Source organism: Xenopus laevis, chromosome 5S (genome assembly GCF_017654675.1).
Source record: "Xenopus laevis strain J_2021 chromosome 5S, Xenopus_laevis_v10.1, whole genome shotgun sequence".
Classification (NCBI taxonomy): Eukaryota; Metazoa; Chordata; class Amphibia; order Anura; family Pipidae; genus Xenopus; species Xenopus laevis.
The window spans coordinates 57,705,956-57,731,137 of NC_054380.1; the positions used below are offsets into that span (position 1 = coordinate 57,705,956).

The following is a 25,182-nucleotide window of genomic DNA, read 5'->3' on the forward strand; positions in this document are numbered from 1 at the left end:
ACCCATTTAATTCGATCTTACCCACTCCCACACCTTGTGTATTACTCCCTTCCCTTTAGACTGTATGCCTATGCATAGGGCCTTCCTCACCTTTTTGTACCTGTATTGATTGTGATGTATGTAACTCCATATGTTCTATGTACAGTATATAATTCATGTGATTTAGTTGTATAATCACATTTACTTTACAGTGCTACGCAATATGTTGGCGCTATATAAATACATGTTAATAATAATAATAAAATAGTGTAAACTCATTGTATGTGAAATCTCTATTAAAGTCTGTACAATAAACAAGCCCTTCAGTTTCATGTGAGATACAGATCCTAGTTTTGCCTGTCTGGGGATTCTGACCTGTAGAGAAATTCATACATGCTAAAAGTTTGATGTCCCTTCATTAAACCCAATCATTTGTTCAGGTAAAGGTAATGGTTCCAAACGTAGCTTGTTACAGGTTGTAACCAGATTAACGAGTGAATGTAGTTATTCTTTTAATAACCTAACAACCTATTTTGAGGAAAAAAAATTCAAATACAATTAAATGCAAATGAATATCTTCATGTGATGCTCCATGGCAGAAGCAGCATAGGGTTACTTGCCTAAAAATCCATAACATGAGGGCCCTGGACACCTACCTAATTAGAAGGTTATCTTCCTGACCCTCCTTCCCACACTTATTACCTAGTAAAGTTGGTGGATATTGAAATACAATATAAACTTTGTAGGGATCACCTAGACATCCTTATTGCAGTTATGTCCATAGGCCCCAGTTCCACTATTACCTGCATGGTGAGGTAGTGATTTCAGGCTCCTTAAATCTGCCCTGTACATGGAGTTGTTTTGGTTCACTTGAGATTCCATTGGCCCCTCTTCTTAATTTTCCATCTGGCGTACAGGAATATATTAACAATAGGGGGGGGGGAAATCAATGTTGGCCCCTGGCTTAAGAATTGGTGTTGAGAGCATTATTAACCACCCTCTATGTTTACATATTCTTTGCACCACCACCCATGGTGTATGGAGATGGAGGTGTCTGTTGGAGCTCCCTGATATGCATTCACCACTGTAAAAGGAGGAGGTAGAAGGTTCTTGGAACCCCAGCAATCACATGAGTGCTTATACCACCACAGATGAGACAAGAAAAAGATGGTCAAAGACCAAACTCGGGTTTTTTAATGGGCATAGGTTTTAAATCCCTTATACTCCACCCCAGTGAGTGCAGGATGGGAAAGTGGATCAAGGGTATAACCTACTAAGTCCATGGCAGGAGGGCATCCAGGGTAGCCCAAGCCACTTGTTAATGTTAAAACAGGATTCAAAATGGTCTGTCAGACCAGACATATATAACATATAAAGGTAATGTAAGGGACCCTACTTTCTGACTTTGCCAAAGGGAGTAGTGCGGGACTTTGCCTGGTAGGGAGGTGCCAGGATGGGACTGCTACAGGTTCCCAGGGTAGTGGGTCAATTGTATAAATGAAAATGTACAGTTTTACTTACCCTTTAATTTACACTTTCTTTGTATAAAGTTGATGTTTTTATAGTGTGTGTTGAATGTTATTCCTAATGGGCCACCCGCAGGTGTATTCTCGGATCCCATTAGGTGGAGGCACTGCCGAAGAAGAATTCCCAGTACCTTTTCACCTTGCAAAGGGGACTCAGGACCTGTAAGTCGATAATAATGTACAACATTGGCACCAGGGGGTTGCCAAGAAGGGTGTTACAATAATATATATATACTGTATCTTGGCCAAATCAGGAGGCCCAGACATTAATGCAAGGTTTTCTTGAATCAGTCACAAGCCCAACCTCTCCTTCCACAGCTAGCTATTAACCAAAATAAAACACAGCATTTCTCAACAATACAGAATTTAAAAACATAATTTCTTTCCAGCCATCTTCTCAGGTTACTAGGCCTGGAAAGGGACATGGTCACAAAATTTGTGTGAAGCATATCTTTTTGTCGCTCTCTATCATTTTCAAACATTAAATGCTATATTTATCAAAGGTCGAGTGATAGAGTTTTTTTTAACTCGAATGACCTCGACAGTCGAATGGTATCGTATTTAAGAAAAAACTCAAACGTTTAAAATTAGAATGAATATTACAAACCAGAAAACTCGAATTGAATTTGGATCAAATTCGAATGGAACTTGATTCGAGTTTTTTCTCTGAAAAAAAACTTTGAATGCCAGGAAGCCTATTAACATCTTCAAATGTTTCACTGGACCTCTGCCATTGACTTCTACATGAACTCGGCAGGTTTTAGGTGGTGTACTATCTAATTCAAGTTGTTCCCAGGGTCGAGGTATGATAAATCTAATTTGGAGTTTTGACCAAAAATCCAACTTAAAAATTCGAATTTACCATTCGAACCTTAATAAAACTGCCCCTAAATTGAGATGGATTACATTTGTCGAAAATTATTTTTAGCATAGGAGCAATATATATGTTCAAAAAGCCAAAAGTGTCCAAAAAAGTGTCAGTTTAAAATTACATATTTACAGTTGGAACACTCCCTGCATAGAGTGTCTCTGGAAACAATGTCACCACTAGAACTATTCATTCCAAGTAAGCATGTTTTTTTTGAGTGATCACCATATGCAATGCCAAAACTCAGTTGGACTCTGAAACCATGAAAACTTATTGTCTGAGTAAGGTTCATACAAAATGCACGATACAGGGTGCAGGGGACTGGGCATATTTGAAATGTAAATAGCCACAGTGAAAGTCCACTGAAGTCATCATAATAATTCCTTTATATAGAAAGGCATCAAGGCTATAGCAAGCCATAAATAGTTAGCTTAACACATTAAAAAATAAAAAATATATAAGACCCAATTCCACCCCTTCCTGCCACTGTAGCAAACAATATAAGGTCTCAGGACAGGATTATTAGAATCAATAGCCTTTCAGCTCTCCTATTACCAGCAGTGGGCGCTGTTGTAGCACTGAAGCACCTGCTTTATGCACATATTGAAAAGCTTGAGACACAGACATAAACTACAATCCCATCATGCTGTAGGAGGAGAAGCAAGGCTAGTGCCCGTAGGTTAGGGAACCCCTCACTGTTCTAGGGATCTCTGATGATGAGAATGTGGCACAGCATGTGAATGTAGAGGGTATCGCAGTATCCCTGTATTCTGCCATACAATCTCCCTGACCAGTCTATAATCTCTGTTACTAATAAATCTTTATTGCACCTCCCCAGTTCAGCTCTCCCCACCTCGGCTAGGGGTAGTGGATTGCTTCAGCTGCAGCATAGTTTCTCTGCCCTACAAAAGAGATAAATTTGTATGTGACAGGCCAGACGAATCAGGGTGCAGATAGAATGCTGTAGCAGGAACAAATTGGGGAGTAGAAACCAGGTAGAATGCTGCAGGATAGAGGAATCAGGCAGCAGGATGGGGTTAGTAGGGAGCAGAAAGCATGCTGCAGACCAGGACGTTTGCTTAAATGTAGCGAGAAGGTAAAATACTGCAGCACGATGGAATCAGGGACCATGATAAAAGGAGGTAGCCAGGGAGAGGAGGGAGCAGGGCGGAGGGGGAGGGAGTAGAGAGCTGGATGGAGGGAGGAGGGAGCAGGACAGAGAAAGTATGCTGCAGCCTGGAACAATCATTTACACATAGGAGCTTAACTGGGGAGGCATGGTTGAGAATTTTTAGCAACACAGTTTTTAGTCAGGGGAGGGAGTAGGACACATTGTTATTTTGCATACAAATGTCCTAAAATGGACACTATGCCCATTTCAAGCTGTAGCATTAGGAGCTGGCTGGTGGCACAGGAGAGCTGAGCAGTGCATGGCACAGTGTATGGGGCATCCCTGGCAGCACAGTGATACCTAAGGCACTCTTTCACTCTACCTGCCTGCTCAGATCGGTTTCTTACCCTTACATTCCCTGACGTTGAATCTGTGGTGCCGGAAAGGCAGCAGGTGTCTTCTCGTTCAGTGCCCTGGGCTGCCAGGTTCCTTACATGCTGGAGTTGGAATATGTACAGTGCCTTCTGAAAGCAGAGACGCGATGATTCCTGAGCAGCCAAACCATGTTGTATCCACCATTGAGAACCTGCCGGCTGAAAGCATCTCTACCAGCCCAGGCCCCCTGCACAGGATGAGGAATGTGTTCAGCAGGTGAGCCCTGAGGCCCCATGGTTTGTACCTACATCCCTATGGGAACTTTTTTATATTTGTGTATTTGGCTGGTTTGGGGGAGCAGGGAGTTTATATTATTGTGGAATAGTCTCAGCCAAATTGTCTTTGGGAAATTACAGACTGGAAAACCCAATATTACATCTGGAGAACCTAGTGCATGCCAATGCCACACAGAACTATTTTCATTGATTTTCCACCAGTAAGGCTGCTAAATTTTAGTAATCGCCCAGGATTGGTACCTTGTCTCTGCTAGTGCACTCACAGGTCCAGTAGTTATTGCCATAAAATCTGCTGCATTTCTGATTGATAAGTACCTGACCCATAAGTGCAATGACATGATAGTTACCACTATTTCAAGGCAGGGGGGTTAGATGGAATCGCAATTTGGTTGAGATTTTGGATGAATACTTATGTGCTGTTTCTTTTTCCAAAACTGTAGAAGGGTGACAATTTCTGACATTAACCTTTGTTAGCTGGGACAGGGGGGAGGGGTATATTGGATTTTGGATAGAAGCTTAATTCTTTTGGAAAAAGGTTCTTCCTAAAACCTGTAGAAGAACTATATCTGTCAAGTAAAACAGAGTAGGCTATGGCACATTGGCACCCAAGGCATTTTGATTGTGATTGCCAGTACTGACAGGCCCAAAACAGTTTTGAGGAGCTCCACCAGTATCACTTTGAATGGTTTTTTTCTTCCTTGCTGTGTAACTTGATTTCCAATGAAGTTAAAATGTATTGCTGTGTTTATGGCACAAGCAGTCAATTTAGGTCAGTTAATTTTTTTCAACTGTTACTATAGACCAGCACAATTCAATAAAAAAACAACTTCTTTATCACAAAACACTTGTGTCCAAGGTATCAATCCTTATTCAAGTACCCTGATTTTAAGTTTTCCCGCATTTTACATTTTTTATTTGTGGTCCCACCAATTTATAATGCATTTCAATTGGTGCATTTCCCTGATTTTAATTAATGTTTTCCAGGATTTTACATCAAAATTTTGTCCTCATGTACCCAAAAACTGCTTTTTTCCCTCTATGAATGTTATTATTTGTGGAATAAAGAGGTTTAAATTACCAACCAGATGTATATTTTGCCATGGTCCTGCCTGTAAATGATCAATTCCAATTAGTCTGTCCCTTATACAATTCTGCACAAATTTCTTATTGTTTTAGGTTGTGTACTTGACTGACAGAGAGGCCTTGCACATGCCCCCCATAGTGTAATATTAACGCTGCAAAGCTAAACCCTTGTTAATAACACAGTAAATATTGTATCTCAAAGTAAAACTGACTCCTGTTCTTATATCCTTTCAGCGGTTACTTTAACACATTTTCCGGATTTTTCATTTTCCCTGATCATTTACATCATTTTTTCCTGGTCCCCTGAAAAACATAAAATGGGGGTTCTACTGTACTGACTGACTGCAAAACTTAAATACTCACAAACACTTTGAAAATGTTGCCAAAATGATATCATTCAATTCACACCCTAATAAAGTTTATTCATTTGTGCTTCTATCATATCATTTATATGCAATTGGCATATTTGTCCTGTAGATGTCACTCATATATACTATATATATCTATACACACATATATCTATATCTATCTATATATAGATAGATAGATAGATAGATAGATAGATAGATATATTTACAAGGGCTTTAAATCTTCTACACAAAGGGATTCTAGTTGTGTCCAGCTCCACAAGATTCACACCTGATTTGATATGACCTGTGCTTGACAAATCATCCATAACTGCTTATATATATATATATATATATATATATATATATATATATATATATATATATATATATATATATATATATATATATATATATATATATATATATATAGACAGCTATATCTAAACTTGGACATTTGAGTCAAACATACAGCTTGACACAATACTGTATATCTGATATTAATAGAATGAAGAATCGTTTGACACAGTTTGGAGCTACTACTGTATATCTAATATATCTGCTAGCACAACTGCATCTTTTGAAAGCATCTACTGATGAATAAAGCTTTAGAGAGCCTCTTGCTCATCTAGCAAGCTTACATTCATCTCTCTCCACCTATGGTGAACTCCACAGAATGTGGCCTACCACCAGCCATGATTCTATATAAGGCTCATATCTGGCTCACCTTAAGTTCCTCTCTGAGGTAGCACATCTCAGACCTCTTGGTGCCATTAACAGTTTCTTTTCATCAGCCAAGATAAAAGACAAGAGGATAAGACACATTACTCACTCCATTTTATAACCGCTCCCTCTTGATTGATACTGAGGGAGACCTATTTCCAGAACTTTTTAAAAGGAGATCCCCTGCTTCACAGCACAACAAGGTGAAGTGTTTTGGTGTAAGTTGCCACAACAATGTAGTTTTATTCAACAGATTTCCAGCATAACTGCACTTGCTGCAGAACTAAAATATAGGATGCTTTTATGCCTCTGCCCACTGTTTTGTATTCCAAACACATACTGTAAATAGGTTCTTTGGGGGAGCCCCGAATAGTCCCTCAGAAATATAGCTACTGAAATATGAAAGAGTTTATTCAGTCAAAATTAGGACAGTTAGAATATAATAACGGCATCAAACACCTTGAATACTGTATTTCTAATATATTTTACAAAAGAAAACAAAATGTGTTCATGGGGGTTGTTGTTAGAGACCTACATTTATACTCCAGAGGTCAGTATCGGATATGCAAGGCAAGCAAGTGAGAATCATGTGTGCTTGTGTGTACAGTATATGTGGGGACGATTGCAATCTAACTGTAGCTTCATTCTTTCCCAGCAATAAAAGGGTAATTGTTGAAGTCTTTGAGAAATTTCCATTTATTCTTTAGAAGCATCATGGGCTACCATTGATTAATGAACTGTGCATTCTAAATGTGCTTTTCTCTGTTACACTAAAATAGGAAATAGAATAAGTATATGTCTAAACAACAAATGGATCTCGTCTGTACACTGAACGTGGTGACATGTGTCCTTGGAGTTTCCGCCTGCCTTTCCCAAACCAATGAATGAAATCACTCAGATTAGGGATGTCAACCTTGCAGCATTTAAGCTGTTTTAAACTACAGAACAGAAGAAGCCGGGAAATTTAGTTTTGAGCCTCAGTTTTAAAGACTTGGTTAGAATTTCTTTCCTGAAGTCTTAGACAGAGGTCATAGGAACCTTCATGCACTGTCAAGGATAAAAGCAAAATAGTGAAGACTATGAGTTTCCTCTGCCATGTGGGCAGAGTTTGTGTTGGTTATAGTGATACTGACACTAAAAAACTACTTTTTAAAATATTAAATGTACATTAAAAGTTACCTATAGGTCATGTTGATCAGTTTTTGCAGAGAGGTTTATTTTTGTAAGCAAGTTATTTTAAGTTTCTAAACCTGAATGTTTTGCCAACCTGACTGTCCCATCTCAGCCTGTCAGTTAGAGTTTCCAATGCTAACGGACTCCTGCTGCACAAATATGGCAGCCCCCTCATATAGGAACATGGGGCATCAGACAGGTAATGTAAAAGCAATGTGCAAATACTTTTTGGCAAAGTTATAAGTAGCTTTCAAAGCAATTTTATGAAAGATGTAAAAAAAAGTTAAATTTTTGGTGTCAGTGTCTCTTTAAGAGAGATGCAGCTACATAAAGGTATCTGGAGTAGGCAGGGAGGCTCGTAGCACAGATGCTTCCCCAGGGTTAACCTGATAAATGTAGTGGTGGGGGACATAATTTATTAATTTCCTGTGGTTGCAGTGTCTCTTAAAGAGAACTAAACCCTAAAAATGAATATGGCTAAAAATGGCATATTTTATACACTGAACATATTGCATCAGCCTCAAGTTTCAGCTTCTCAATGCAATGATCCAGGATTTCAAACTTGTCACTGGGGGTTACCATCTTTGAAAGTGTCTGCGATACTCACATGCTCAGTGGGCTCTGAGCAGCTGTTGAGAAGCTAAGTTTAGGGGTCGTCACAAATTATCAAGCTGAAAATGAGGTTGGCCTGTAATATACGCTGATTATTAAATTATTTTGCTAGTTGCACTGGTTTCTTTGCTTGTTCTTGGAGAGGTGTTGAGTCACCTGCATTGAAGCCCAAGAACTTGGAGGAACAGTCGTGAAATTGGCCAATGACAGACAGAAGTTGAAATCCTTTGTTGCTACCTTACATGCCATTGGCTATAAGTGACGTGAGAGAGAGCATTTGGTATGCTTTACCGTGTTGGAAAACTATTCTCCCCTGATTTCATGTCATCAAGAATTCTCAGGGAAATTTTGGCTACACCCTTAATTCACCCCAGATAATTTTCTGATCATTTCAGACATAGCCACAATACTGCCTACGTCTACCCCACTTTTTCTTTTTTTTTGGTGTGCCATAAAGGGGCTTTAGGAATGTATGGCATTAGCTGTCTAGAAAGTAGTCTCTTTTGTTCCCAGCAGAATATACGTGTTACATAGTGTAAGTAATCATCTCATTGTGTATAGTAAATGAGCAATAGCTCTCATTGCCACTGCCATTCCTATTGTATATGCAACCATATTACCTTCATTGTGCATGTATACCAGATCCTGTCTGAATAATAGGAAAGAACTTTTGCTGGATAAAAGGACAAACAGCAGCTAAAGTAAATTAAGGGTCTAGTGATAGGGCTTTCCCATTTTGTATATACGGTTGGGTCTGCATTTAACACATGTTGAAGGTCGATTGGACATATACATATGCACAGTTTATTTGGATATTTCTGTATATACTCATTGGAAACATTAACCCGTAAAGCAACATTATTGTTATCCTTTAATATCACATTCAATATTATTTAAATCAGTTGCTGCCTCTTTCACCTTTGAGAAATAACAGATGTAGCCTTGAGTGCTTAGATAAAATATGTTGCCTGCTTTAAAAGGTGAAACAAGTTGCCTGTTTAAGAGTCCCTACAGAAATGTGCAAATTGTTTCAGAGGGAAGATGAGAGTTCCTCTGATGAATTGGTGACCTTATTAGTCTCTAGCTGCAAGGCATACACTAGAGACCAGTAAAAAGAGGCAAAGTGACAAAGATCTTCTGTTGGCAATGCTGGCATTTGGCCTAAACTTGATGCTGTTATTAAGGCTGTACTGTTCATTAGAATCTCTCTCCTATGCTGCTTGCTATGTCTTGACATATAATGGTTCATACCAACCATTTGGTCAGATCTAAGCTGCAAATTATTCAGATTACAAAATGCTCTCAGTTGACTCATGTGCCATTGCCCGTACACTTTCCATTAAGAGCAATCAGTATTCGTTTAGAGTACTTCCCTTGATTCTCATCCAATATTCCTACTAACGAGATTCACGCACATTTACCTGCCATGGTGTAAACACAAAGTGCAATCAGTGACAAGGAGCAAGCACTTCACTAAAAATATATCTACTTTTAGAAAATGAAGCTTATAAGTGTTTTCCTCCATCAGGCTTAGCATTAGCATAATAGTGACTACGCTCCCAGCCATTGTTTCTACATATTTGGTTCTGTAAAGAAATGTAAAGTAATATGCTGTATAATTGTGGGTATTGACTATGGATGTCACTATAGTTCAGTGCTGTATTATACTAGGGGCACATTTATCAAAGTGTGAGATCACAGACAAACTCACTCGCTGTCTCTTCATTCCTATGGGTTTTTTAGAAGCACATTTATCAATGGGTGAAAGAACGATTCTTAACAATTCCATAGAAATGAGTTTTTCTGTAGTGAGCTCTAATTTCACACTTTGATATGTATTTTTACTGTATGCATCTTCTGCCAGCCAAATGTATTCCAGTAATATCTTGCATGTAAAACATAGAGAATTGTCAACACATTTGGAAATTAATTGGGGATGGGTAATAATAGAAATATAAATCTGGTGCAAGAAAATTGAAAAATGTACTCTTAAGAAAAAAGGTCAATCTCCTGTGTGGCTTTGTGGAAGATGGTGGTTCTGGGTGTCTTTTTGGTGCCTGTTCTTCTTGGCTTCTTTGTATATAGCAAGGGAACAAGTGAGGTTTGGCTAGAGCTTTGCCTTTGTGTTCTGTGGATGTGCCGTTCAGCTGCACTGGGAAAGCTTTTGTCATATTCTTATCCTTTGTGAGAATAAGTAGGATAGAAGATTTACTAAGCAACGAGATAACAATAGTTGGAATTTCAAGAACTCATTGATTACTACTTGGAATAGAAAGCAAGGTGGCCCTTTTTTCTGGAAACCCCATTGGTGTGGTCTTTCTGCGTTAAATATATATCATTGCCTCGTTCAAAGAAATCACAGTTTTGAGGATTTTGTGTTAAACCAATTAGGGCTGTATTTCAGAAGGCAAAATATATAAAGTAACATCCATTTTTTCAACAGATTTCTTAAAATTGACACAAATATATTTGAATCAAGCAAGATTTTCCTAGTGGCTGCTTTTTCATGCTGGAGTTTTAAACAGAAATGGTGATGCCTGGCAGTGTCAATATTTGGATTATTTTATATATCATTAAATATGAAGCTGTCAGGCTGGGCAATAGGTTAAAACATGCATATAAAGAGTACATTCTGCCAGCCTATGGGGTCTACTATCTACATAATAAAGGTTGCAATGGGAGAAGAGAGACAACAGCCACAGAGTAATGTGTCTAAAGTATTAACTGTGTTATACTGTGAAAATCAGGAATGTTAGGATGTAGTATTGCTTTAAGAGAGACAACCCTGAAAACAAGCAAAAGCATTACCATAGTGTAATCAAAAGAAAACCCTTGAATACACTACTGTATTTTTATGTTCTCATTATGCAATACTTTGTATTCTCTTTTTAATACTTTTAAGCTTACAATCTTGACGGTTTCACTTTTTGTGTATATCTATACCATTGGTAGCCCAACTGGTGTAGTATAAAAAATAAAGTGCTTTAGGAGCAGTTCTTAAACCATTTATCCATATTGTTTCTATTGTGAGAACAAAAATATACACCATTCAGGAAATATTTCACAATTTTGACTTTTTTCTAGTTGGTGATTTTTTTTCCCCAGTAACTAAAAAAATGGTCACTTTGTAATTTTTAGAGATCTAAATGTGCCCTCTAAGAAGAATTATTTATGTCACAGCTGCCGGTGAAATGGGAATTCAGATTTCTTGTGATTTACTTTAGATAGATTGGTTCTAATAAAATAAAAGTTGTTTATTACTATAATTTTCTTCTTTGTGGTATGCCAGAAACTGATTTGTTGGTTTTGTACAAAGCAACTGTAGTTGCAACAGCTACATTTGTTCCTGATGGCTGATTTTGTCATCAAATAATTATTGACTTGACTATAATGTCTGTTAGTAGCATCTCAGCGGCTGTTGTATAAGGTATATAAGTTTTATTCATACCTATGCTTTAAGCAAAATTAAACCCACTGCTCATTTTTAATATATAGGCCCCACCTCTCCTCAACTGCATCAGTTTCTGTTCCATGTCTTCTGCCATATACCAACTCTCTTACTGCAGAGTGGTGCAGTGCTGGCCACCATCTTCAGCCACATCACATTCTGTTTATGGCTCCCTGGCACTTAGTGCAGTAGCATATACAGGGGCTACTCTGATATTGGCTTCCCTGTGCTTGGTTCTTGGACTTTTATCTACAAATATAGATGTGGTTGGGGAGAGGACAAGGAAAAGCTATCTGTTAAAATCCTGAGACCTCCTACAAAAAAGCCAATCACAGCCCTTATTTGGCACCCCGAGGAACTTTTTTCACACTTGTGTCGCTCCCCACTCTTTTTGCATTTGAATGTGGCTCACGGGTATAAAAGGTTGAGAACCTCTGTCCTAAAGCATAAATCTATCCTCAGTCACCCCTCAATGACCACTCTTTATCCATATCTTGCTTTCCTAATACCCCACTATTTCTCTTCCCAAACTGTGCCTCACGTTGTACCTTGAATAATTGCCCTGTGTTCTGTGTACCAATGCTATAAAGAGATGGTGTTAAATATAGGCAAGAATGTGTGATTACTAGGCAAGCAAGTACATGATCTCTTATGAGCAGTTAATTCAAACAGGGCTGTGAAAATCAGAAGCAAAGATGTATATAAAGACAAGATGGAGATAAATAAAATTAATTTAAAGGAGATGGAAACAGGCACGGATTTTGTGGGGAGGCAACAAAGGCCCGTGCCTAGGGTTGCATAAATTAGGGGCGGCATCCCGCCCATCCCCACAGGTCGTTTTCCCGACTCTGGGGCGCTAAGCACTTAGCACTATGGTAGGAAAAGTATGAGCAAGCACGTGATCCTAAAGGAGGGAGAAGCCCCAGAGGACGCTGGGGGGAAAGGCATTTTTACTTAGCGGTGCCAAAAGTTAGGCATCCCCAGTGATTGCATCTACTTATCTGACACCACGGCCAGTGCACCTATCAGGAGAAAACGGCACCGGCCGGGGTTATTCAAGCAAGCACGGCGGAGTGATCATCTTCCTGCTTCTTCTTTCTTCAAATTTACCGGGGCAGACGCATGCACAGTAGAACAAAATAGCTGGCTTTTTCATTAAAGTTCGGCAGTTCGCTGTACTGCGAATGCGCATCCACAAAAAGAAAGAAGAAGCAGGAAGAGGATCACTCCGTGGTACTTTTAGGTACTGGAATAAACCCTGGACAGGTGCAGTTTCTGCTGATAGGAGTGCCGGCCTGGAGTTTCAGGTAAGTAAATACAATCACTTGGGGGTGCCTAACGTTTAGCACCCCCAAGCACACTGCTCTACAGACATACTGATCAATACAGTACTTCCTTCCATTTAACAGATGTCTTTAAGGGGCTGGTGCCTCATTTCTTATTTAATGCTTCAACCTTTTTTTGACAAATGCAAGGGTGTCCACTTGTGTCCAGACACACTTTTACACATCCATATTGTTGCACTCAGTGCCCTTTAATTCATTATGCAAATGGTGTGTAAGGGAACCTTGGAGCTACCACCCTGAACGAGGTAGAACAGACTTGCTTATGTTAATGCCATCTTAATGCTGGAAGTGATGCCTTCCCTGCTACAAATGTTTTCGCTGTCTGATTAAAGCTGCATTATGTGTACTTTTGTAAATATTACTCCTTTTTAGGACTCAGCATAGTGGTGCAATTTGAAGGTCAGTGAATGTACTGTATGCTCTCATTGGAACTGCTTCACTTTACATCATCATATTTTTATTACTTTAAAATGCTTTTATTCTTTTGGTGTTACTGTTCCTTTAATAATGTATAATGGAGAATTGCATTTATTATTGGACATCCCCACTATGCAAAAACTGTGTTAATACTCTTATTATGCTGTTACTATACAAAATTGGATTAGTGCCTCTACAATATGCTTCAAAAATAGAGCAATTAGAAATTAGCAGTTTGCGACTTTGAAAACAGACATTGGATTGTGTTAATGTGCACTTATTTTATTATTATTATTATTATTATTATTATTATGTTTTTTATTGCATAATCCAAACAAAGATTACAACATTTTAATGTATCATTGCCATCATTCAAAATGTACCTATTAATACATCTTGTGCATGTTTACAGTACATTTAGATTGTTCCTGTATCCGTGGCATGCTCGGTAATCGGTGGTATGTGTACCTATGAATAAAGTTGGTTGAGGGGAGGGGGGGGAGAAAGGGGGAGAAGGTAGAAATTATTAGCAGGGGGGCCCCCTGAGGAGTGGGGGAGAGAGGAAGAGGTTTGCAGATTAGAAGGTGTAGGAGCCGAAGAGATCTGGGTGTAACCGTTGTCTATCCTCTTGTGAGAGATTTTGAGTCTTTGAAGGTGGTCTAGTGTACCCAGTGCTGTATTGGTGAGCTCTTCAAATCTATAAATCTCATTTATTTTGCCTATCCACTCTTGAATCTTGGGAGGTGCATCTGTTTCCAATGTGTTGGGAAGAGCATTTTCGCAGCATTTAGTGGTTGACATAAAATGTGAAATTGGTTTGTTCAAGTTGAATAGCAGTATGTATGCTGGGTCATCTGGTATAGTAGATTTGGTGATCTGTTCAGAAAGGTTCCTGACTTGTTGCCAGAAGGGCCTTGTCTTGGGGCACTCCCAGAATATGTGTCTTAAGGTGCCTGCTGTTTGTTGACACCTCCAGCATTGGTCTGTTGTGGTTGGCCATATTTTGTGGAGTCTGGTTGGGGTGAGATACCATCTCGTAAATATCTTGTAGTTTGTTTCCTTCATTCTGCAGCACCTGGAACTGTTCAGCAGCATGCGGGTTATTGTATTAGTCTGTGCCTCTTCTAGTTCTGTTTCCAGGTCCCTAGCCCATTTCTGGAAGTACTCCAGTTGTGGCGCCTTTGATGTTTCTTGCAATAGTTTATACAGTGAGGACAACGTCTTTACGGGAGGTTGATCCGTTGAGCACATGGATTCAAATGGTAGCAGCTGTCGGATTAGTGTCTTGTCTCCTCTTAGACTCCCATGGTAATGATGAACTTGGGAAATTGCAAATAAATCGGCTGTGGATGTCTGGAATGTTTTTCTCAGCTGTTCTATGGGGATGAGTTTGCCCCTCTCCATAAAATGTATCCGTTGCAAATTGTCATGTATGAGCCATTTCTTGAACCTTGAGGTACCTTGTCCTGGTGGAAAAGCTGGGTTGTTTATTAGTGGAAGTAGTGGGGATGGGTGTTTATGTAGCCCATATTTAGTTCTGGTTTTATCCCATATGTCCAGCGTAGTGGCTAGTGACGGATGGTCTCTCTGATTCGCCTATGTATTAAGTCTATCCATGGTAAGTAAATAAGGTAGGTATAGGTTGCCTGTTGTTCCATCTGGACCCACTTTTTTGTGTCTGCTTGATGGGACCAGTCTATAGCCCTATTTACAATGGCGTCCTGATGTACAATAATCTAGGTAAGGTGTTCATCTTGACCACGTTGATCCTTCCCATCCAGGATATTGGTTTCACATTCCATCTGGATAAGTCAGTCGATATCTGCTTTAATAACTTTGACAGGTTTATTTGTATCCATTCATTGTAATCTTTTGTAATTATCACCCCTAGGTATGTTATGGAGTTCTTCATCCAGTTATATTGGTGTTTCTTGGCAAGTTGGTCTATTTGTTCAAATGGCAGCAACAGGTGGAGGGTGAAGTTGTTGAGGTTACCATAGGTTTGAAGCTCAGAGTCCAAGTGCTGAAGTGATTTGTCCGGGTCCGTAATGAAGAAAAGTAGATCATCTGCATATGCTGCCAGTTTATGCTCTACATTCCCTATTGTGGTCCCCTTTATATCCGAGTTTTGTCGAATTTTAGCAAGTAGGGGTTCCAGCATGAGAATAAACAGCGTTGGGGAGAGAGGGCAGCCTTGGCATGTGCCATTGGAGATGGTAAAGGGATCTGATATCGCTTGATTGATTTTAATCTTGCTGTTGGAGAGGTGTATAGAGAACTGATGCAATTAAGAAGTTTGATTGATTTTAATCTTGCTGTTGGAGAGGTGTATAGAGAACTGATGCAATTAAGAAGTTTGGGTCCTATTCCATAGTGTCGAAGGCATGCAAACATGAAGGGCCAGCTTACCCTGTCGAAGGCCCTCAGCGTACGTGGAAAGGAGGAGGCTTTGTATGTTGTTCTTCTTATTATGGAACTTTAAGTTGTTCATATTATCTCTCGCTTCCCGCCCAGGTACGAACACAACCTGGTCCATGTATATTAAGTTATGGAGGTATACCTGTATTCTACTTGATTTTTGCCAGAAATTTTATGTCTCCGTTAATCAATTAAATTGGGCGGTAATTGCCCGTATCCAGGGGGTAGATAAGATGGTGGCAGAACTGAAGATACAGTTAGCAGAGGATTGGAGAAGGGTATAGTATGAGAGTTAGAAGAAAAAGGTGGTGAGAGGGGAGAGGGGAAGAGGAAAAAAAAGGGGGGAACGGGGGAGTAGGGCCTAGGTAACAAAAACAAAAATCAGGGGTGGTGAGTGAGATTAAGCGCCGTTACACCGGGAGGCGCTGTAGGCACACCCTATGTAGTTAGTCTCGGCTTAAGTCTAGTGGAATCCACGTAACCGTGGAGTGTCAATTGAAAAGTGGTAGTTGGGAGAGTCCTGGGAGCTCCGCCCCAGGTGTGGGCCTAACTTTGAAACTAGAGACAGGGGTGGTGTAATATTTTACCATGGTTTCCTGTGGAGAAAATGGTTACTTATAACAGGTGCAAACATTTTGATAAGCTGTGGCATATTCAAATACTGTCCCGTAACCCTTTCTAGTCATCAGCAACTCCACTGTCTTATTCATATCAATAAACCTAAGTCAGTAAGTGAAACATTTGAAACATTTGAAATGTATTAACTCAGTCTACTTAACACTTATACATATAACGGTTCTGATCCGGGTGACTCCTAGGTTGGGCCCTGGGGTCCTGTTTACGCCTGCCCTTTCAAAGACTCTGTACCCATATATATATATTTTTTCCCCCTTCTTTTCACACATTCCATCAGCACTGAGCTCTTGCAAGCATTCGTTTTAAATACTGTGTGTAGTCCCATGCCAGTATGTCCCTTTGCCATAATGTGCACTTATATCTAACAAGCATGCTTCTCTGTGGCCAGTGAACACTACAAAACATTTAAATCAGTTATTCTTAAAGGGGAAAATTAAATATTACCTCCAGCATACTGAAGTAAGAAACTTTCTATATACAATCAATTAAAAATTCTGTACCGTTTCTGAAATAAACAAGTTTATCTTCACTATTCCTCTCTGCATATGTTTCTCTTCATTCTGTCTTCAAGCAGGAGTTGGGTCTGATAATCATTGACAGTTAGAGCCAATATATCTTATATTATATTATCATTTTGCTTAGAAGATGTATAGGGGCAAATTTACTTACCTTCGAAGTTGCGCCAGTGTTGGCTTCGCGGCACTTAGCTGCACTTCGCCAGGACACCGCTAATTCACTAAAATCCGAAGTTGCACTCAGCAAGGCGGAAGGTAGCGAAGTTGCGCTACTGTTAATTCTTCAAGCAAAGCGAAGTTACACTAGCGATGCCTAATTTGCATACAGCATGCAGTAAAAGTACAATGAACGTATATGTAGCAGCAAATACATTACGCTACACAAGCCTGGAAAAGCTTCATAAAATAAAATAGAGTTTTTATTTTGCCCTATACATGTGCCTACTGTATAGTTTAGGTGCCATATGTTAGGAAATGTAGGGGGGAAGGAGGGTTCCCCCAAAAAAATTTAGGATCTTTTTCAGCCTATCACCCTTAAAAAAGTAAAAGACACCAGCGTTTTTTGTGACTTAGAAAAAATTTCAACTTTCTTTGAAGCAAGTCCTATCTACACTATTGCACTTCGCCTGGTCTGAGGTGGCGAAGGCAAGTCTGGTGCAAGAGGTAACGTTCAGTAAAATACGCAAGTTAGTGAATTAGCTTAGTTACATCCCGTCGCCATAGCGAAACTTCGTCTGGCATCAGGGTGCGAAGTAGCGCTAGAGTAGGTCCACTTCGCTAGCAAATTTACGCCAGCACCCGTTAGTAAATCGGCGAAGTAACGAAATGAAACGCTGGCGAATTTTCTCTTCACCCTTTAGTAAATTTTCCCCATAGTGCTCACTCTAGACACCATGATATCACCAGACATCATGTCTCTCTACATGCAGAATTTGGAATCAGTTATTTGAGTGAGCTCTAATACATCTGCTAGGAAACAAAGCTCCCCTATAAGATATACTGGTTCTGTCAGTGATTATCTGACAGCCGACTGCTGCATGAAGACAGAATGAAGAGAAACAGATGCTTAGAGAGGAAAAGTGAAGCTAAACTTTATTATTTCAGAAACAATGCAGAATTTTTAATTGATTGTATCAAGAAAGTTTCTTACTTTAGTATGAGAAGGCTTATATTAAATTTTCATTTTCACGATAATTCCCCTTTAAGCTAAGGTCAGCAACCCAAAATCATTTAGGGTGAGACTCCATCACCCCCTTAATAAAGGAAATTGTCTTGATAGATTAGCTAAAAGTAATTAAAATAAGGTACAGATTCAATTTTAAATCCACAAAGTCATAAAGCAGACTCCCAGCTTTAATTTGGGTTCCCTTTAGAAAAGTGTTAGGAAAACATGATTATAATAGCTGGAACTAAGGTCATTATTGATCCTGTTTTTGATCATCATAAACCGCATGGCTTTTACTAAACTCCATCCTGTCTAAAGAAGCCTACACAGTGCAACCACCTCTACAACCCTTTACTTACCTTTTATGTGATCTCAGTGGTGTGAGGGTAGGGCATATCAACTTTGCACTTTCTGTAATAGATAAACTAATTAAAAAAATGTAAAAATGTTCACACAAAGATGTAAGACTTAAAGTGCAGGAGCAGCTGTGCTTGCTTAAACACATTGGCCACTATTGGGTCAGGCACATTTCCCTGTCCAGGCTGCAGTGAAGATGGGACTATATGGAAAAACTCTTAACTATGGGTAAAATATTGCACTCAGATTTGCACTTTGTGCACAGCAGTTGGTATCAAATATAGGGACCCGTAGGGTTAATTCCCCTATGTCTGAACCACATGGTGGAAATCCACTGCTTGTGCAGCTACAGGGTCTCCTAGAGTCTTGGGAGGGGCTGGAGCCCTTGTCCCTATGCAGCATGTCTGGCAGATACCCGAGGGTATCACAAGGTGTCGCTGGTGCACCACCTTTGGATATATAGGAGAGCCATGTGCTCACAGCCATTCCTACTTTCACTGAGAGAGGGTGGACAGAGACTACTGCAAAGATGATGGGGCAGGAGCCCCTGGCCAGTGGTAGCGTTGCAGCCCCAAGCCTGGGAGCTAGAACAGGAGGGTCTGAAGCTCCTAAATGCAAAATATGATCTTTGTGTGCTCGTGCTATGGTCAGTGCTGGGAGCTATAGTTCAGCTGCAGAGGATAAAGCTAGTTGTGTGCACGGCTAGGAGAGCTTGGAGCTTTTGATTATGTCATCACGTGGATGCTTGTTCCAGCTCTGTGTGACCAGGCGCCCTAGGCAGGCCCAGCAGTTGCGGCGCCTGCACGAATTTGCGTCCACGTGCGCATGCACGAATATGCGCTCACATGCGCGAATCCAAGGTCGTGCGAATGCGCAGAAGCTTTGAGAAGCGCGAAGAGAAGGGAACCGGACTTGGGGTAGGCGACAGAGAAGGTACGTGCCTGGCGCCCTCCCAGCTTTGCGCCCTAGGTACGTGCCTACTCTGCCTACCCCTAGTTCCGGCCCTGCGTGTGACCCCCGGGTGAGTCTGCCTGTGGAAGGGTAGAGAAAATGAAAGGATCCAGCGTGTCTCCTGTTGTGATACAGGCTTTGTGTGTGCCTGCCACATGGGAGCAAATGCCTTGTCCAGTGGGAAAGGTGTTTGGGTGGCTAGCGCTACCTGGGAACAATTGTGCTCTTTGGGGAAAAGGGACTGAGACTCTTTGTCCTCCAAAGGAGTAGTGCGGGAATTTTCCTGGCAGGGAGGTGCCAGGATGGAACTGTCACAGGTTCCCCAGGGTAGTGGGCAATGCTATGTGAATGCATATGATTAAACTGAATGTTTACTTTGCCTTTAATCTTGCATAAAGTTGATATTGTTATAAAGCACTGTGTGTGTATTACTGTTTTTCTAATGGGGCCACCTGCCGGTGTATTCCTGGATCCCATTAGGTGGAGGCACTGCCAAGAGAAGAACTTCCCAGTACCCTCTAACCTTGCAAAGAGGACTCAGGACCTGAATTGGTAAGACGGTACAGCCTTGGCACCAGGGGGGTCGCCAAGAGGGTGTTACACATAAATGACCATGGAGTTATGTACTAGCCACTGTTCTAAATATAACAGTTTATATAACATAACTTGTTTTTATACGTACAGTAGATGAATCACACCTGCGTCTCCTCTCTTAATTGGTTTAACCACTTTGTGACAACTCTTTTTGTATTAAATAGCAATACTGCAACATGTGAATACTGTATATGTGAGATATGTACTCTTACTCTTAGCTTATTTAGTACAGAAGTGGGTATACACAGGGTTAATTATTAATCATTCTAACACATGTATTGATTATAAAGGCCATTGAAAAGCATTATTTTCTATAATTCCTTATTGGCTATGTGTGTAAAAAAAATATTTTTTGAGCACATTTTAAACTTGTGTGCGCATTTTTAAAAACTGTGTGCACAAGTCAGAATAAATGCAAAATTTTGTGTTTTCACACAAATTTCTTTGTGTGCATCACAATTTGTTGTGCACATGCGCATGGCTTAGTGAAAAACATTGACCCTCGTGCTTACATATATAGCAGCAGTTATATGGTCTGTCTGTGTCTTTTATGGGAGCACTATTGATGATGATGAAATATGATGTTTTTTCAGTTTGAAAGCTTACCTTGAGAGCTTCCATTTCTACATAAGTGCTTTTTAGTTTGAAAATGTAATTTATTAGCAAGCATATTTCACATTTTATTACTTCAACAAATTAAACAGACAGTATTCCAATCACCCAAAGGATTTATTTCAATAGTTAATCTTGTTAGAAAAATAATTTGGGTTCTGTTTAGCCTCAGGGGCCCACAAACCATTGAAGAGGTATAAGTAGTTCAGAATAATGGGGTGTGGGGGTGGCATCACAATATATAGTAAGAAAATAATTAAGAGACTGAAAAAAGCATTTACAAATAATATGTATTAAAATATGCATAATTTCTTTGCTGTATAATCTGTAACTGATCACTGTATAGAATATTGATCTATCTAACTAGCTGTTTAGGTATGTTTGTTTAGATATTGTGAATGAATTAAAAGAGTAAAGAATTTGTTTACAAATCCTGGCCCCTTTGGATAAGGATATGAGCAGCATGTAGTAAGAGACAGAGAGAGTTGGTGGCTTGTAAAGGGGGTCTGTGTCTCTAAAAAGACAGAGAACTCAATAACCTTAAGGACGTACAATGGCATGAGGTCCTTTTGCTGATCTAAGAATTCTACTGGAAAGAAGTAGATCCAAATAACTTTGCTGGAAAGCAAGTCCATTAGTAAACTTACTTTTGGGACAAGGGACAAGAGAAAGCTATTGAAGCTGTTTCATACAGGCTCATTAAATCTATAAATACCTATGTTCATATACTGTTATGCACTGTGTATGCCTCCAGTCTATGAGTCTATGTAATCCTGTCATGCAGAGCTTTCTGGATAATGGATCCTGCACTTGTACTGGAAATGTTGGGCTGTACTCCTTCTAGCTGCTATATCATTGAGTCCTTTTGGATGCCTTTGTTCATCAGACCAAAGTTTTCAAATATGCCTGTAATGTTCTCAAGTAATTGGGCCATAATTCTCACAATACATGTATTTGTACAGTATTTGTATTGCAAATATAAAATGAGGGTTGTTGCACTGCAGACTTCTGTGCCCTTTTATGAGGTATACATTCTCTCTAAAGCAATCTTGACATTTTAGCTTAGGGGCAGAAATGCAATATACCCTCTGGAGTCAGAACATTTTGTGGCCTTTGCTAAAATGATTTCATAGGAATACAATGCCGCCTTTTTGGCTCCTCTCAGGCACAGATAGTGCCGTGTTAATGTATTGTTAGGCTCTTGGTGACCTTTGAGGAGACAGCTTATCATGGGGTATTGACTGAAATACGTATTGTGCAATGCAAAATAGACCTTAACTGTACAGATATCAGCTAGTGCTTACAGTGGGAAACATTAAAAGATTATGTTGGTTGATTGTGGAACATATAAATATGTATTTCAGTACTGATACAAGTATGAAATAAAACAAGTACTTTGTATACAGTATTACTAATATGTAATGATACGATTTGATACAATTTATGTTTACTATTTTCAATAATTAAGCTATAATAAGCTATAGTATAAATAATGTTTGTTTTTGGTAATTTATTACCACATTTTTAGCCTGCATCAAATACCATAATAAAATGCAATGCAGAATGAGCAAGCATAGAAAAAAAAATGAATAGAATCATTAATTTTATAAAAGACACATGAGGACAAGGTGCTAGCTTTTTGTTTTTTCAGATGCCAGTAATGCCATCTAACTTTTCCTTTAGAGCTTGAACATTTATTGAAAGGGGGTGAAAATACTGTAGTATTTTGGCTAACTTCAAGTTCCAGACTAGTACAAAGGGGTGGCAACATGCATAGCTCCCCTTGTGGTTGGTATTGAAAATGTTCAGTACTACAAAGTTAAAAAGAAGAGGTACAGTATGGCAGTAAAAAGAAAGCAGGACGAAAAGTCTAACCAATGCAGGTTCCTACATTTGCTTATTTGCTTAAAAAAACCTTTTTTATACTGCACAAATTCCCACTCCCATCAGAGGATTTTCAGGGCAATTTATCAATGTTTGTTATTTTTTGCGAAGTAGAAGTGCTTACAAAATAACAAACATTTGCTATTAAGAAATTGCTTTTCAATCCTGGAAAAAATTGTGCCAATGTGGAAAAGATTGCCTGCATTTTTAATTCTTTGCAGTTTGCATTGGAGACTCCCAATTCAGATGGGTGTAAGAGCTTCTAACAACCCACTGAACAGGACAGTGTATTTCTGACACATCTATCTGTCTAAATAAACCTGTCAGTTTGTTAAAAACATTTTTCTGATCAAGAAAGTTCTATATAACTGAAGATTTGAGATTCCTCAATTCTAATTGTATTAACTCTGCCCCTAAGTGAGGATTGATTAAATGTGGTTAAATTGAAACAAAGCATAGAAAAACCTTAGGTAGATCAAAAACAAGAAATTCATGATTAAAAATATTATCCAGTCTAATCTGGTTCTTCTGTAAACCCGTGCTCATTTTAGTTTCATTGGCACAGGTTCCCAGCCAGCAGGGAAATGTAAACAGCAGAATTACTGCCATAATTATGATGGCTTTTAGAAAAGGACAATATCTGCATGACTAAGGGCCTTTTTTGAATAGGTGCAATGAAGCAGAAGCGTGAAGGAATCTCTCCTTTCATCCTTAGTAATTATATTGCATATTTTATAACTGGAATAAAGCTTATATCTAACTTTGTGTTACTCGAATCCTGCTGTTGTATCATCTTGTTCCAAACATACATATTGGGTAAAACAAATAAGATTAGTATATTTTTTATATGTGTTTGTGTGCGTGTGTGTAGTTAAAAAACTATAGTGCTGAATTACAAAAGTCTCAAACTCATCTGCTTCAGCACTAAGGCACATACATTGGAGTGCTTACCCATCACTTAAATTTGAAGCACTGCTTTGTTCTGTACCTCACACTGGATCAAAAATCCAGAGGAAAATGCAGAACACAGCAATGATGGTTGCAAAGTAGCCCTATATGTACTGTCTGCCATAGGAATCTGAATGGATGCCTATGGATCTGGATTACCATTTATTAGGAATTGTCTCTATCCTGAACAGGCATCATTTTTTTTCTTAAGTGGCCCTGAAAGATCTGAATGATTTTGTTTTACTTCCAAACATGCTTAGTTACTCAAAATTTTCAGAACAGGATGAGCGAACAAAATCAGATACGTGTAGACCTACTCAAAATTTTACGTGTTAAGGTATACTTACTATGTTTTTGTTAAATGCTTGTGTTTGGCCATTCTGTAACATTTGCTTTAGTGCTGTTTCAGGACATATGTCCAGATTTATTTAGAAACCTGCAAAATGCTGTAAAACTAGAAAATAGAAATGGTTCTATTTTTGTGTCTGGCTGTCAATATCTGTGTATTGTTTGCTATGTTTAGCTTTGTATCAAAATTCGCTGAATTGCATTGGAGTCAATAGGAAGTCACATGCATTTTTCGCTCAGTATTCTACTGCACGCATGCCCTACATTGTTAGAGGACCTCCTTTCCAATATGCTTTCCCATTGGTTATTGTGGAAGGAGAGGGGTCAATAATATGGTGACGTTTTTCTTGCGTACTATTTGTATTTTTTGTTGCATGCAAAACTGACAAGGTAGTGAATTTTTGGTGATGTTTCACAAAAACTTTGCCAGAGCTGAAAACACAGAAATTCGTGGTGGAACAATAAAAAAATCTTCATCACTAGTGGTTATCATTAGAACAAAGATGGTTCTGTGATTGTTATGTTATACTTATTGATTTACCATTTGTTTCTACTGTTCTACTTGTCATAATTATTGCATAATTTTGGTATATTTATGTAATCAGCAAAATATTTTGAGACAGAGGTTATGCTGGCAAAAAGTAGCCACTGATGTCTTTAAGCTCAGTAGACTCAGAAGAACTTGTGGTTGGCCAAATTGCATTGATCTGGCTGGTTGACCGATGGATGCACAGGGAATGAGTAGCCCATACATTTCAAGGTCAGCTGACAATATGCACCCAATAATTCTAGATAAACCTCTACCAGCCCTAAGCAATGCCGAAACATTTTGGGAAGACTTCTGGCTACAACTCTATCACACACTAGTCACACCCTGTGACACTCGACCACCTCCAAAAAAACTCTGAATTTTTAACCCTTAGAGTGTGGATGAGCAATCCATTTACCAATAGTTAGTATTTTATTAACATTTCATATGTACTAATGCAGTTCAAGAAGTTCAGGCATTTCCTTTTTCATGTCAAGCTGCTTTTCATTCTAAGTAGGTTGCATGTAACATGAATAGCATCATTTGTTGAAGACCTCTCTGCAGTTATGGAGAGAGATTATTCAGAGAACAAATAATGGAATTCACCAGGATAAGATCAGCTCAGCTGGATCCTACAGCTTCTAGAGACTTTGATGTCGGTCCAGGTTATAGAGGTAAAATATGTCAGCGGAAATCATTAATCCTGTGCTCACAGAAACCTAGAAATCTCCCTTCAGGTGCTGTGACATTACAGTTCAGGCTAGAAAGAATCTCGTGAATGATGCTAGTTTCCTTCATCATTGTCCAAAATAGTGTGTGATGCAAGAATGAATATATGGCCTGTTCTCTAAGGAAGGAGGAAGCTGTTCAGAACATCAGCTGTATAGAGTGAATGAAATATGCCTGAGTACAAACACTGGA

At 39.2% G+C, this 25,182-nt stretch overlaps 1 protein-coding gene across 1 annotated transcript in view; it reads left to right on the top strand.

Moving 5' to 3' along the window:
* The first annotated feature begins 3,573 nt into the window (after positions 1-3,573).
* Positions 3,574-25,182, top strand: part of LOC121394230 (solute carrier family 35 member F2-like) — a 225,648-nt gene continuing 204,039 nt past the window's right edge. The window contains exon 1 of the mRNA XM_041564610.1: positions 3,574-4,135. Coding sequence (XP_041420544.1) covers positions 4,026-4,135 — 110 coding nt within the window. The 5' untranslated portion in view covers positions 3,574-4,025. The remainder of the gene's footprint in view (positions 4,136-25,182) is intronic.